We start from the raw sequence: 12,149 nt of genomic DNA on the forward strand, positions 1-12,149 counted from the left end.
AAAATGCCTCTTTCTGGAAAGCTAATGCGCTCTGGTGAACACAGGAGCACGTTGGTTGTCACACAGAAAGACCTGCTCCTGTATGGCTGTGGGGAAGAGGTGACAGCATGGTGTTGTCACAGTGGATCTTCCCCGTGCGGCATGGAGGTGATCAAGATCATGACCTGCAGAGCCCCCACTGCACATGCAAGGCATGTACCTGTGATATTTGTGTAGCATTGGAACACTTTTTCTTTCTCAGGATAGCATGAAAGGGGTATGAGAACAGTGTTTTAATACCATCTGTCATGAAGCAAGTGTTTTGTTTAACTAGAAAACTCATGTACTTAAAACCTCCTATTTCATCAAAAGTTTTTGTCTGTACTCTAACCAAGAATAGAGGCTTGGAAGGTGAGTTCATTAAACTAAGCTTATGTGGAGTTGGCAAAAAGACTTGCAGAGTAGGAACTCTTTTTCTGCTTGAGATCTCTGAAAACAGGAAAAATAAGCCTCTGAAATGGGGTTGTCAAAAGGAGTTCAGACATTTACAGTAAGTATGTTACAATAGAACCAGCAATCATACTCATTTGAGGTTTTCAAGCATTGGATTTTTTTTTTGAAAGAAGTAGAAATACTTGAGACTTCCTAGAAGTGGAGAATTTGTAGCTGTTAGTGAGTATAGAAGAAATCAAATTCTGGCACTGTCCAGCTGCTACATCTAGGCTGAGAATTACTGAATTTTAGTATGTATGGAAACAGTAACAGTCAGCTGGGGAGTCCTCTGACAGCTCAGCATTGTAAATCCACTTGTAGTAAGATAGAGCAGCCTGCTTCACTGTTCCTGGAACTGTATTTCTGCCTGATTGAGTGCTGAAAAGTGGGTTTGGTATTTGCTATGAGAGAGTGTTGTTTAGGTTGGAGTTTTTTGGGTGTATTTTTTTTTGGGGGGGGGGGGGTGTTTGGCAGCATCTTTTATGTATAATTTTCCTACTACTATACTTTGGGCAAATGGAGAAGAAGAAATGTCAAACAGCTGTGCTAAGTCTGCTTTCTGTTTCGTGTTCTAGTACAGTACTTGCAAAGGATTGGCAAGTACTGTGTGTCAGCATTTGCAAAGGAGAGCAGCATAGAGCACATGCGACCACCTAGCAGCTCTTGACAGGGTCGGAGCAGAAGACAACATGGATGGCATTTGAGCTGCATCACTTTTGGAAATAAAACTGCCCTTGTGACTAGGAGAAATTGCTGCTGTGTGATACACATTGTCCTCTTTGTCTCAAGTGTGTGCAGCTGCTGTCACTTGATTTGCTGCTTGGGCATATGTTGCCAGACAGGGGGGAGGGGACTTTTCCCCTTGCTGTTAACTGTTTTTCGAAATAATGAGGGAGTAATTTTGGACACCAAGTGAAAGAAAGAATTATGTTTTCCTCTCTCAATGATCCACATCAGTCTGGTGATTTCTGGTCAAAAAAAAAGCCTCCAGTCACTTTAAACTCTGAGTGGAGGAAAACACAAAAACCCCATAATTAAAACGTCAGTCTTGGTAGTAAAATAAGCAAAATAAGCAGTATAACATTGCAATGTGCCAGTGTTATGGGGCCTGAGTAATGATTCTGAAGTGTGTTAGATGTTTTGTTTCCTAATCTTAAAGGAGATCTCTGTCTTTCCTAATAGAGTGTTCATTTATTCCATGGCACTTGTGCAGGTGTTTGATCTGTGAATACTTGTGTGTCCTGTTTTTCTTCTCTGACTGGTGGGATATGCTGGCAGCAGGAGACAGAAGCAGATGCAGCCTCAGTCTCTTAGCTGGCAGTGTACTCCTGGTTCTTTGTTAAAAGGATTGAAACTGTTGGAATAGCACTGTGCTGTAAGTCTTACTAGTGCTTGATGTAAAAATGTACAGTAATTCAGTTGAAAAATCCCCCATAAATAAAGTAAGCAGTCAGGGCAAAACCCTTTAGGCTTGCCCTGCTTTGAGTGATGAGTTGGATAGGGTGATCTCTTGTGGTTCTTTCCCACCTGAATAATGTTACGGTTTCATAGGGATTCTGATGTTGAAGCCTGCCTCTGCCTGCTTTTGTTTGCTTCAGACTCTTTTGCCTGCTGTAGATTCTTTCTCTGTGTTCTGCAGTAATTCTCTTATGAGGATTTCTGCCTTTGCCCCAGTCTGCTTGTCATATCCCAGAAACAAAGATTAGCTCTACCACTTCAATTATAGGGAGAAATGATTCCTGTGACTTTAATTGACTGATAAAAAACCTATAGATGGGACCTACACAGCATACAATGGTTTTGCAGTGGTCAGGAAAGCATAGTAATGTAAGGTCAAGTGTGAGATGTTCTAATCTTCAGATTTTTTTAGTCTTTTAGTGGAGGAAGAAAATGTGTTCTGACAGATAGTTTCTTTTTGCTATCTTTTGTCTCAGGTCACAAAAGTTAAGTAAAAATAATGTTTCTTTAAAAGAAAGAATGGCAAGATGGGTTTGAGGGTTTAAGTTTAGCCAAGAAGTTTTTCTTGTGTTTTGTTTTTTTTCAGGTGAGACCTAAAATTAAAAGGGTTCTTATTAATGCAATGAAAAGAGTAGCCTTAGAATACTTATTTTAAAAGTTTCTAGCAATATTTTCAGTTGTCGCTCTTAAACCTTAAAAGCAGAGGAGATGAAATATGTGCAAGGGAAAGAGTGCTTTTTTCCCCCCTGAATATTAGCAGACTTCTTTGATAAGATTTGCACTGGATTGAATTTGCTGACTGGTTGGCTCTTTCTAATTTGTTCATCCCAATTATTCCATTGCTTGTGCTAGTCAGAAATCCTTTTGACATGGAGTCTGCCTTTTTGAAGTTTCTGGTATAAATAGGAGCACACTTCTATTTTAGTACCATTTAGTAACTGATCAGTGGCAATTGTGTATTTATCCTCTGAACCAACTGTACTTTGAAGATGGCACAGGATGCCGCCAAATGAAACAGTTTTTATTTGCTGATAGGATGTCATTGCCTTCTGCTTTGCACATTTGACTGGAGACTTCAGTAACAGTTACCTTCCTGTCTTTCAGGTATTGATAGCTGATGACTACTCAGATCCGTTTGATGCTAAAAGTGAGTTGAACAGAATGGGAAAAGGGGAGAACACCGGCTATATGGAACCATACGAAGCCCAGAGAATAATGGCTGGTAAGAAAAGGCAGTTGCACGTGTGAGCTCAAATTGCATGGCAGTTCACATGCATATTATAGCTGCTATGAAACAGAAATGTCCTTTGGCATGGAAAACTGTGTTTCTGAAGATGCTTAGGTAGGCAGCAGCAAATGCCACAGAAGCACTGCATTTTCCTGCATGTGCCTTTATACCTAAAAATACCGCTCTGTACCTCACTTTTAAATATAGAAGTTTTGTACTGTCATGTGATAAGATGAAAAAATAAGAGCAATGGGAGTAGGAGTGTGTATTCCTCCTCTTGGCAATGTGAAGGCTGTCATCTGTGTATGTGGCTGAGATGGCCAAAGCATGACATTGTGTTATTCCTCTTAAAAACAGTTGAACAGCTTGCTAATGGACTTTTTTCCTCAATCAGATTCAGACTTCTTGGTGTTGGAGGAGGGCTGCAGAGCTACATCTTTCTGTAGCTTCCTTCTTTCCTTCCTCGCTTCTCTGATGTTTTTTTACCAACAGTCAAAATGAGACACTGTAGGATGCCTGTGAGCCTTTAATTGCTATTCTTGGTAGTGTCCTTCCTTTTCTGTCATGTAGGAAAATGGTTAGTGGTGATGTTGTTGTATGCCTTTGAACTATTTAAACCTCTTGTACCAGCATTGTGCAACTCTATTTTCCGTGTATTTTCTTTATCAGGATCAATATCCTCCTTGTTGTCTGTGCGGTCTGTAAAATGTTCTGAGGTATTGGGCTATATGTTTTTAATTTGTGATGATTTGACCAGTCAACACATATCTTTGTGCAGATCAAATGTACATTCCTTGGATTTGTACAGCAGGTCCTTTTTTTTTCTCATTTTGCAGTATAAGTCACTCTTGTGCCTGGTTAAGTTGATTGTATGCTTTCCTTTTCTATTGGCAGCTCCTGTTTTGGGCCCTCAGAAAAGATTAATCAGTGGGGGAAGATGAGGCTGTTGGATGCAAAGATCCTTTTTTCATGCAAGTGTTCCTATTTTTCTTTTCTTAAAGCATTTCTGAAGAGAGACACAGGAAATGACATGGAAACATTTCTTGAAGTTTTCAGTACCTTACAGAAGGGCTGGGAGCTGTTACTTCTCATTACTGTAAATCTATTAATTTTAAGTAAAGGAATTTCTCAGAAAATCAAATTAGTCCAAATAATTTCTTGCTCTTTATACAGCAGTGGTGAGCACTTGTAATTTAAATTACTAAGCTTATAGTGCATTGGTTTGTTTCTTCCTGCATTTAGGATTGGAGTTTGTTCTCTCTTCTTTTTCAGATTAGTCATAAGAAATGAGATATTTAGTAGGACAATACTGGATGGCTTATCTGCAGTAAGGGACAGTAGGTTCGTGAGCCATTTCAATTACAAGACATCCTTTTGCCTAATTGGTGCTTGGTGCAACTGATAAGCTGTTATATCTGCTCCATGTCATTATAAAGGAAACATGAGGAGCTCTCCAAGATTCTAAAGGCACTTTTGAAAATAGGGTTTAATTGATTATAATGATAGAGTTAGTGTTCTGAATCTTCATGTGACTGAGCAAGTAGGAGATGATTGATACACCTGTGAAGATGTTTAGTGTTTTGAGATCTGGGTATTCAGTTTCCAGTCATCTTGTCCGAATGTGGATAGAGAAGGTCTCCCCATAAACCTCCATGGAATCAGGCTATGTTGACTGTATTCAAGCACATAGTTTTATGTGTGGGGATTTTGTTATTGCTTAGGTATTGCCTTTGCACTTTACTTGATAAATGAAAATCCAAAGGCATCTTGTTGGAGAGTTTTTAAAGGTTCTGTTTATACAGAGTGAGTTCTATTATGTATCTGCTGCTTCTGAAGACGACCTTTTGACTGAAGTTTGACTTGCCTCAAAATATTTACTGCTCTGTTAAGTTCGTTACTTTTCTTTTCTGAGGAATAGAGAACATCAGATGGCTATCCATTTAGCCTGACTAATCTGATTAAATCCTTCTGATTGCATTTAAAGTGGCTTAGTCCTAGAGAGCGGGAATTTGCATAACCCAGTGGAATGCACTGTAGGAGAGATAAAAAATAAAACAGTTTTTTATTGGTTATTTCACGTTTACTGGTATAACCTAACTGTTGAACTCTGGGGACCCAGTGTAAGGGTAGTTGAAATATGACCCTAAAAGTTTTCTGTGTGCTACATGCTCCTTGAGTTAGTAGAGGATTAGGCAAAAGCAGGTGTCCAATGAAATAAGACCTTGTGATTTCAATATGAGAAAGTAAGCTTACATCTGAATAGAAATGCATGATGTCTGAAGTAAGTAATATTTTTATTCAGAGCTTATCCTTTCTTCCTAAAAGTTCTGTGGTCTTGCAGTTGTCAGGCAGTTTGTTCTCAGCTGATGTTTAATTTAAAAGAATAGGCAGTCCCTGAGTTAATTTATTTCAATTAATGATTGAAATAAATAATTCTATCTGTTCCCATACTGTCTGTGGTTAGAATTAGGTTTAGTCAGGCTTGAAGTTTCTTCTGCTGATAGTGCTCCCCAAAAATCCCCAGATTTGTGGTTGTAATGACTGGAAAAAAGAGCAACCTTTATGACAAGGTTTGGAAGAAAGCCTCAGGTCAAGTCTAAGGTGGAGTGTGTTGATAACAAATGCATGTTGATAAGAAGCTATCATCTTTTGTCAGCTGAACACATCTGCTGTGGTACTGCTATTTCTAAGTGTCTGTCCCGTCTTCAGGAAATCCATGCCAAAGGTTCAGAAAGAACCCCTGGCAATCCAGTTCCGGAAGTGCTGTGTGGTGGGAATCTCAGCTTGGCTGGGTGTGCACCCAAAGCCACAGCAAGAGTTGTTGCATCTTTGCCTTGTCCACAACCTCTTTGGAGATTTGATGTCCCAGAGTAACTACACGAGTATAAAGGAAGTTCTCTGTGGTATATGATGTGAAGTATCCTGGACTATGCATGGAATTGGCCGAAGATTCTGGGCTGGCTGCTACCAAGCATGCAATGACAGCAAGATAGGTAGCTGATTTCTAAGGATCCTGAGTAGTAGGTGGACCATACTTCTCCCCTGATGTCAGTCTGTAGCTGCTGCAGTGGCATGTGGCCTGTCACAGAAACAAGCCTGTTCTGCTTTACCTAGACTGCAACCAAGCATCACTGCTTGGATCAGGTGTAGTATGTTCTTCATGCTTGAGAGAGAGCTCTGCAGAGAAGCAGTGGCTGGAGATGCTGCATTTGAACAGAAGTGAATGGCTGAGACACTGTCAGGTCAGAGTGCTGGTGATCATAACATCCAGGCCTCTCTGTCATCCATTCATCTCAGGGAATGCTAGGGAAAGAGGAGTAAAGTTTCACTTGAGTATTTACTCCCATCAGACTGTGCTGAATGTCAAATCCTGAAGAAGGGTTTGTTTGTTTTCTGTGGTAATCCCTTACCTGAGAAAGAAAAGGTTTCCTTAGTTCATGGATATGACTATAGCAATGGTTGGGGAAAATGTGTGCATTTTTTTCCCTTAATTCCCCTAAAAGTCAGAAGGCCCTATTCTAGCTATAGTCTTACAGCCACACCTTTCCTCTTTCTCCTGACAGCTGTGCATGTTGACATAACTCTTCCAGGCATCTCTGCCTTTCAGAAAGAATTAACACCAGTGCTCAGATTGCATGAAACATTTGCAATCAAATGCCAGATCAAGGCTGCCTATACCACAGCCTTCTGTGTGCTGCATCATAGCAGCATCTAAAACTTGCCTTTGGAGAAGGATCCAATTTTGGATCATCATTCAAATGGAGATGTGCTGGTAGGAAAGTTGTTCCACAAACAATTGTGTCATTTTAAGGTATGATAAGGAATACTGGCTATAGAGATTGAGTTAATAAACTGCATCTGTTGTCCTGCTTAGTGCTTGGATTTGAAGAGAGCATCTTCCTTCCAAAAGGAGATATTTTATGTCCTGAGTAACCTAAAGTTACCCTCATCAGAGCAACTTAGGATCTCTTGAGTATGAAGCACCTAGCGTGATACATACTATAATATATAATTCAGCTTACTTAAACAACTGTAAAATTAAGGTCATTTTAAGTCTCAAAATAATTTGAAACCACATAATGAAAAATGGCTGGGTAAGGTGTGGGAATGTTTGGTGAGAGAGGAAGTAGAAAGCATTATCAGGAAATGAGGCCTACCTTGAGAAAAGTGTGTGGGCAAAATCACTTCTGTTTTTTCTGGATCAGGAATTGTATCTTCTCTTCTGTAGAATGGGCAAGGAAGGTTAAGTCCTTGATGATTTGAAAGGTTGAAATTAGCACGTGGTGCATCAGTGCCTTGATTACTTAGAGATCTAGGAATGCGTCAGGTCTATGCCCTGACAGTCTTGATGTGCATCATGTTTTCCCTTTGCTTTTATCCATATGACCTAGGACTGTGCCAGAGACATCAACCTTTTTATCGGGTTCTGGCCTCTAGTTCATGCATCTGCCTCAGTGATGTGGTAGCCAGGGAGAAGACTCTCTTCTTGTGTCTCAGAATTCTGAAGACTTAAGTGGGTAGCATTTCTGCAAACAGTTGCTTTCCCTGAGATGTAACGTACCGTGTGGTATTCGTCATGGAGCAAATGCAATGTTGTGTGCAGACTTAAGAAGGCTGTCATAACACCGTTGATAAACATACACTGTGCCTCTATTCTGATCAGGGTAACTTGGGAGGTTCCTCAGGGCATAAAAGATCTCCTTTTGGACAGCCAAAGTACGTGTTGCAGGAGGAAGGAATTCAATTTGTTATTGATGTATTTCTCACAAGAGTCTAGTCACACAATTGTCCTGGGAATTGGGCATGTTAGATCTTGTAGGTGGGATGTGCCAACCCATGAGATCAGGGAAGGTGCTCAATGTGCATTTGGCAAGTCCCAAATTGACACAGAAGCATGCTGCCACTACTCCTTGAACACTGGAAAATCTAAGTTGATGGAACCCGTGGGTTTCGGGCTGTAAATCCCCCCGGCTAGCTTGGGATTTAAGCCCGCACGGATCCTACATGGACGAAGTAAAGGACGAGAAGCGCTCTTTCTCCACGTGGTTCTGATGTCCTGTTTATTAGCTGGAAGGGGACATCTGCATCGTAGGGTTTCCAGGTGAAGAAGAGAGCCAGAAGGCCCGACTCAAGGGACATTTATACCCGCGGAATGGGAGGCGGGGACGGAAGGCCACACCAGTGGGGAGGGGCGAAGGGAGGGGCTTCAAGGGACAAGACCACCTTATCTGAGGGATACACCATCTGAGGAAAGGGGGGAAACATTTGTATAACAGAACACCCAGTGCAGTATCCAAATAACAATCTAGTGCATCACAACACTAAGTAAGTCATAAAAAGGCTTCTGGCCATAAATGGAAATCTGAATTCAAGTTTCAAACCAAAAAGATGAGGTTGTGTGCACGCTCCAGGGTTAGGTGAGTGATGTGGCAGAATGATCTGTTTACTGGACCTGAAGAGCTGGAATCTATTCCTAGGGATGCTCTAGAGCATTATGATCAAGGTACAGAGATACCTGTTTTCTTGCCTGTCTTGTTCAATGCTTTCATCAACCTATTACACATTAGCAATGTGAGCAATTACACATTAGCAAAAGTGAGCATAAACTAGAGGAAGTGTGTGATGAGGAAGGGCAGGGTTCTCATCCAGAGGGGCTTTAATGAATGTGAGCATTTTGTCAATGGGAGCTCTTTTAAAATGAAACAAGGGGTTATTCGAGAGAATTCCAAAAGAAAAATCACAGCTTTGTTTATAGGCTCACAATATTAGCATCGTCATATTTTCTTCTTTTTCTGTGTATTTATCATCCTGTCTCCATATGCATCATCCTGGCTGTTCCATAGAACAGCAGTGAGCAAGTCTAACTAGCTCATACTTAGAAGATTTTGTGCTTGGCCTTCTTTCTCTGAGGATGCAGAAAGCTGAGACTCCTCTATAGGTGCAGACAGTGCTAGAAGAGTAAATGCATTCTTGCACTTCACTGCTTCTTTCTAGGGACTGAGGTAAGAGTCTATGGCTGCATCACAATGGAATCTCTAATGTATGACAGGCAGCCCAGCAAAAACAGTGCACCTGCCTTAACTGGGAGCTTCCCATGGACATGCTGGGAGAAGTAGCTCAGTCTTCGTGCAAGCTATCACAGAAATGCTGGGAGTATGGGGAAAACAGCATTCCCATGAAGCTGGACCTACTTCAAAAGGTCTTGGGTGTCAGTTTCCCTTGTAACTAGAAAGGCTGTTTTTTTGTTCAGACATGTAACTTCATCTGAATAGTCACTAGAGCACATTGGTGGTGAGTCAGATCTTGTAAAATTCTTTACCAGGTGGCTTCTGGCATGTTGCTTGTTGGCACCGGGTTTGCAACTGCAAATAATATAAGAAGAGCAATGATAACTGCTTTGATAAAGGTTTTGATTAGGATGACTAGATTAGCACATACAGCATGGGAAGTTTAGGAAGAATATTTTTGGCCTGTTAAAAATCACTGAGCCTAGCAAGCTAACCAGATTTCTAAGCACTGTTAGTGGCTCTGTGTGAGATTTGCTGTCTGTCTGTACTTGAACATGGCAGACAGCTGTAGTGAACACAGGAGAAGCAGCGTGTTTGTCCACTGAGCTCAACAGCTGGCATCATTTTCAAAAAACTTTAAGCTCCTTCTCTTGTTCCTACATTTGTGTGTTTCAATTCTAATTCTCTTTGAGGGTCTAACAATAGGCTAGCCATGACTGGAAATGAGCCCCAAATGAGAATCGATCCATTGTCAATGCACCTCATGTGGTATTGTGAATTCCTTATTTGCACCATTATCATCCAGTTTCCAGGTTACATGAATAGACCACACGCTGGTCATTCCAGTAGAAAAATTTTAGGATTTTTTTTTCCTTTAAAAGTGTGGAAAAGTGCAAAGTAACATTTCACTCTTCAAATTCAGTGTGTGTGTGCTCTCATCTCAACATTTGCAATGTGAAGAGCCACTGGGTAGGATTTGAAGAAGATCAGTAGCACACAGAAGTAAGTTTGTAATTGGTAAGAAGATGGTTTTATTTATGTGTTGGGAGTTTCCTATAGAGCAGCACTGGAAATCTTGGGGAGCTCTTCCTAAAAGTGACAAAGGAGAGATGTCTGATATGTTTTGAGCATTCCCCATCATTTGGAGCATAGTGCTAGTGTTACTGTCACCTGCTGCTATCCTGTAGTGCAAAATTCCCTGCAGCTCATGAGAAGTGAGAACATACGCTCTGAACAGCTGTGCTTCTTCTTTAAAATATGCTAGATGCAATGTTAATTAGAAATCTCTTGGGCTTCAGCAACTATTTCAAATTGTTTCTTATTTAATTTGGAATTTGGACAGACATTCCATTGGGCAATGATTTAAAGGAAAGAAATTGTCTAGGAACAATTACAACAGAGATCGTCTTCCTTGGCATTAGGTCTAATGTGTGTGAATTGAGTGATGTTTGAAATAGTGCTGGACCTGCTTCAACACAATTCCTTGCGTCCTCTGAGGAAAGCAATAGATCTCACACGTGCCGTGAAACCCTGCCAGTTTAGAGCAAGTCCAGTTGCCAGGATCATCAGTACTTCTCTTCCTGTCTTCATGAGCACATCGCACCTCATCCAGTGATTGTGAGAAGATAAAGCCAGAAAGGGGAGAGCCTAGTTTCTCATGTAGTGAGAGGCTGTGTTGTGGTTGCTGCAACTAGGTGCCTCACTGGGCTGGATACCAGCTGTGCATAAAATTATTACAATTTCTTTATGTTTAAAGATGTCTCCTCCCCTAGAAAGATTTAAGGTGTTCTCTCTAATGTTTAATACTACAAGTTTACTTTTTTGTTGGTTTTGTTTGTGGGGTTTTTTCCCTGTTTCAACACCTTCATCTTGCTCTTTTGATTTGATATAGTTTGGAAATGGACTAAATGTGAAACTTGAATCACAAGCCTGAATAAAAATTGAGGTTTTCACAGTTTTGAGTCTTGTTCTCATTAAGACAAAAGTTTTGCCCAAAATAATGGAAACAAGATGTCCAGAACTTTGGAAATGTACATCAGAATTATAGTAGACTACTTGAGGATGCATGTTGAAGGACTGTAACTTCATTCATTCAATTTCCTTGCTCTCTGTCTGATGAATCTGGCCTATGTACTTGCATAAAAAGTAAAGTGAAGGAATAGATGTTTGGGAAAGAGAAACCAATGAGGTCAAAATGCTGTTTAACCCTTGCCTGCAGTCTGGAAGACTGATGTTGGCAAAGAAGCAATTGTTTCAAGCCATTTTTGATGAAGATGGTTAGTTTGACAAAATCTGCTTTCCTAATACAAGCAACATGTGTAATGTATGCAGGTGCTTTTACCTTGGTGCCTACCTGTGCTTTCCATGCAGCGTTGCCTGTGGCATAGGGAGTTATATTTGTGTTTCTTAATATGCTGATTTAATTCTATGTCTGTTTTCGCCCGCCAATTATCACAGGTCCACTCCATCCTTCCCATCCCCAGATAAGTTTCAAGATTTTGGACTGCTCTTCTTAAGAACAATGATGCTTTTAATATAGGATGTGAATTGCCTGTCCCTTCAAGACAGCAATACTTCTGGCAGCAGTTTGAGTAGCACTGAAGTCTGTGTGGCCCAAGAGGATCTGTAATTTTAGCACTCCAGCAGCTGTGTCTTGGAAATACGAAAAAGAGACCTGTGACCCTAGGGTGAAAAGATTTGAGTAAATTGGAATATTGGTATTCTTTTGGTTACAAAGGTGAAAGAGCTACTGTTTTTTCATTTTGTGTCCTGCTGATCTGTTCAAGTCCTTTAAATCTCCCTCCCATCTCCCCTCTACCCTCCTCTCCCCAACTCCTCCCCTCTAGTACTATGTATGTTGAATTTGAAGGTGTCTCACTTCTCTGATCATCTATGGGGATAGAAAGAAGTACTTCATCTTGATACAAAGGATTTCTTAGGTAGAACATGCCTGAACATGAAAGTATATGGCCATGAAGGGATCC

General features: G+C 40.7%; 1 protein-coding gene across 2 annotated transcripts in view; it reads left to right on the forward strand.

Annotated features, from left to right (window-relative positions):
- The window catches only part of SHB (SH2 domain containing adaptor protein B), a 59,302-nt gene that overhangs the window by 10,931 nt on the left and 36,222 nt on the right, over window positions 1-12,149 (forward strand). For both annotated transcript variants that reach the window (XM_038124545.1, XM_038124544.1), the window contains exon 2: window positions 3,034-3,151. In XM_038124545.1, coding sequence (XP_037980473.1) covers window positions 3,034-3,151 — 118 coding nt within the window. The remainder of the gene's footprint in view (window positions 1-3,033; window positions 3,152-12,149) is intronic.

The sequence above is a fragment of the Motacilla alba genome, chromosome Z (genome assembly GCF_015832195.1).
Source record: "Motacilla alba alba isolate MOTALB_02 chromosome Z, Motacilla_alba_V1.0_pri, whole genome shotgun sequence".
Taxonomy (NCBI): Eukaryota; Metazoa; Chordata; class Aves; order Passeriformes; family Motacillidae; genus Motacilla; species Motacilla alba.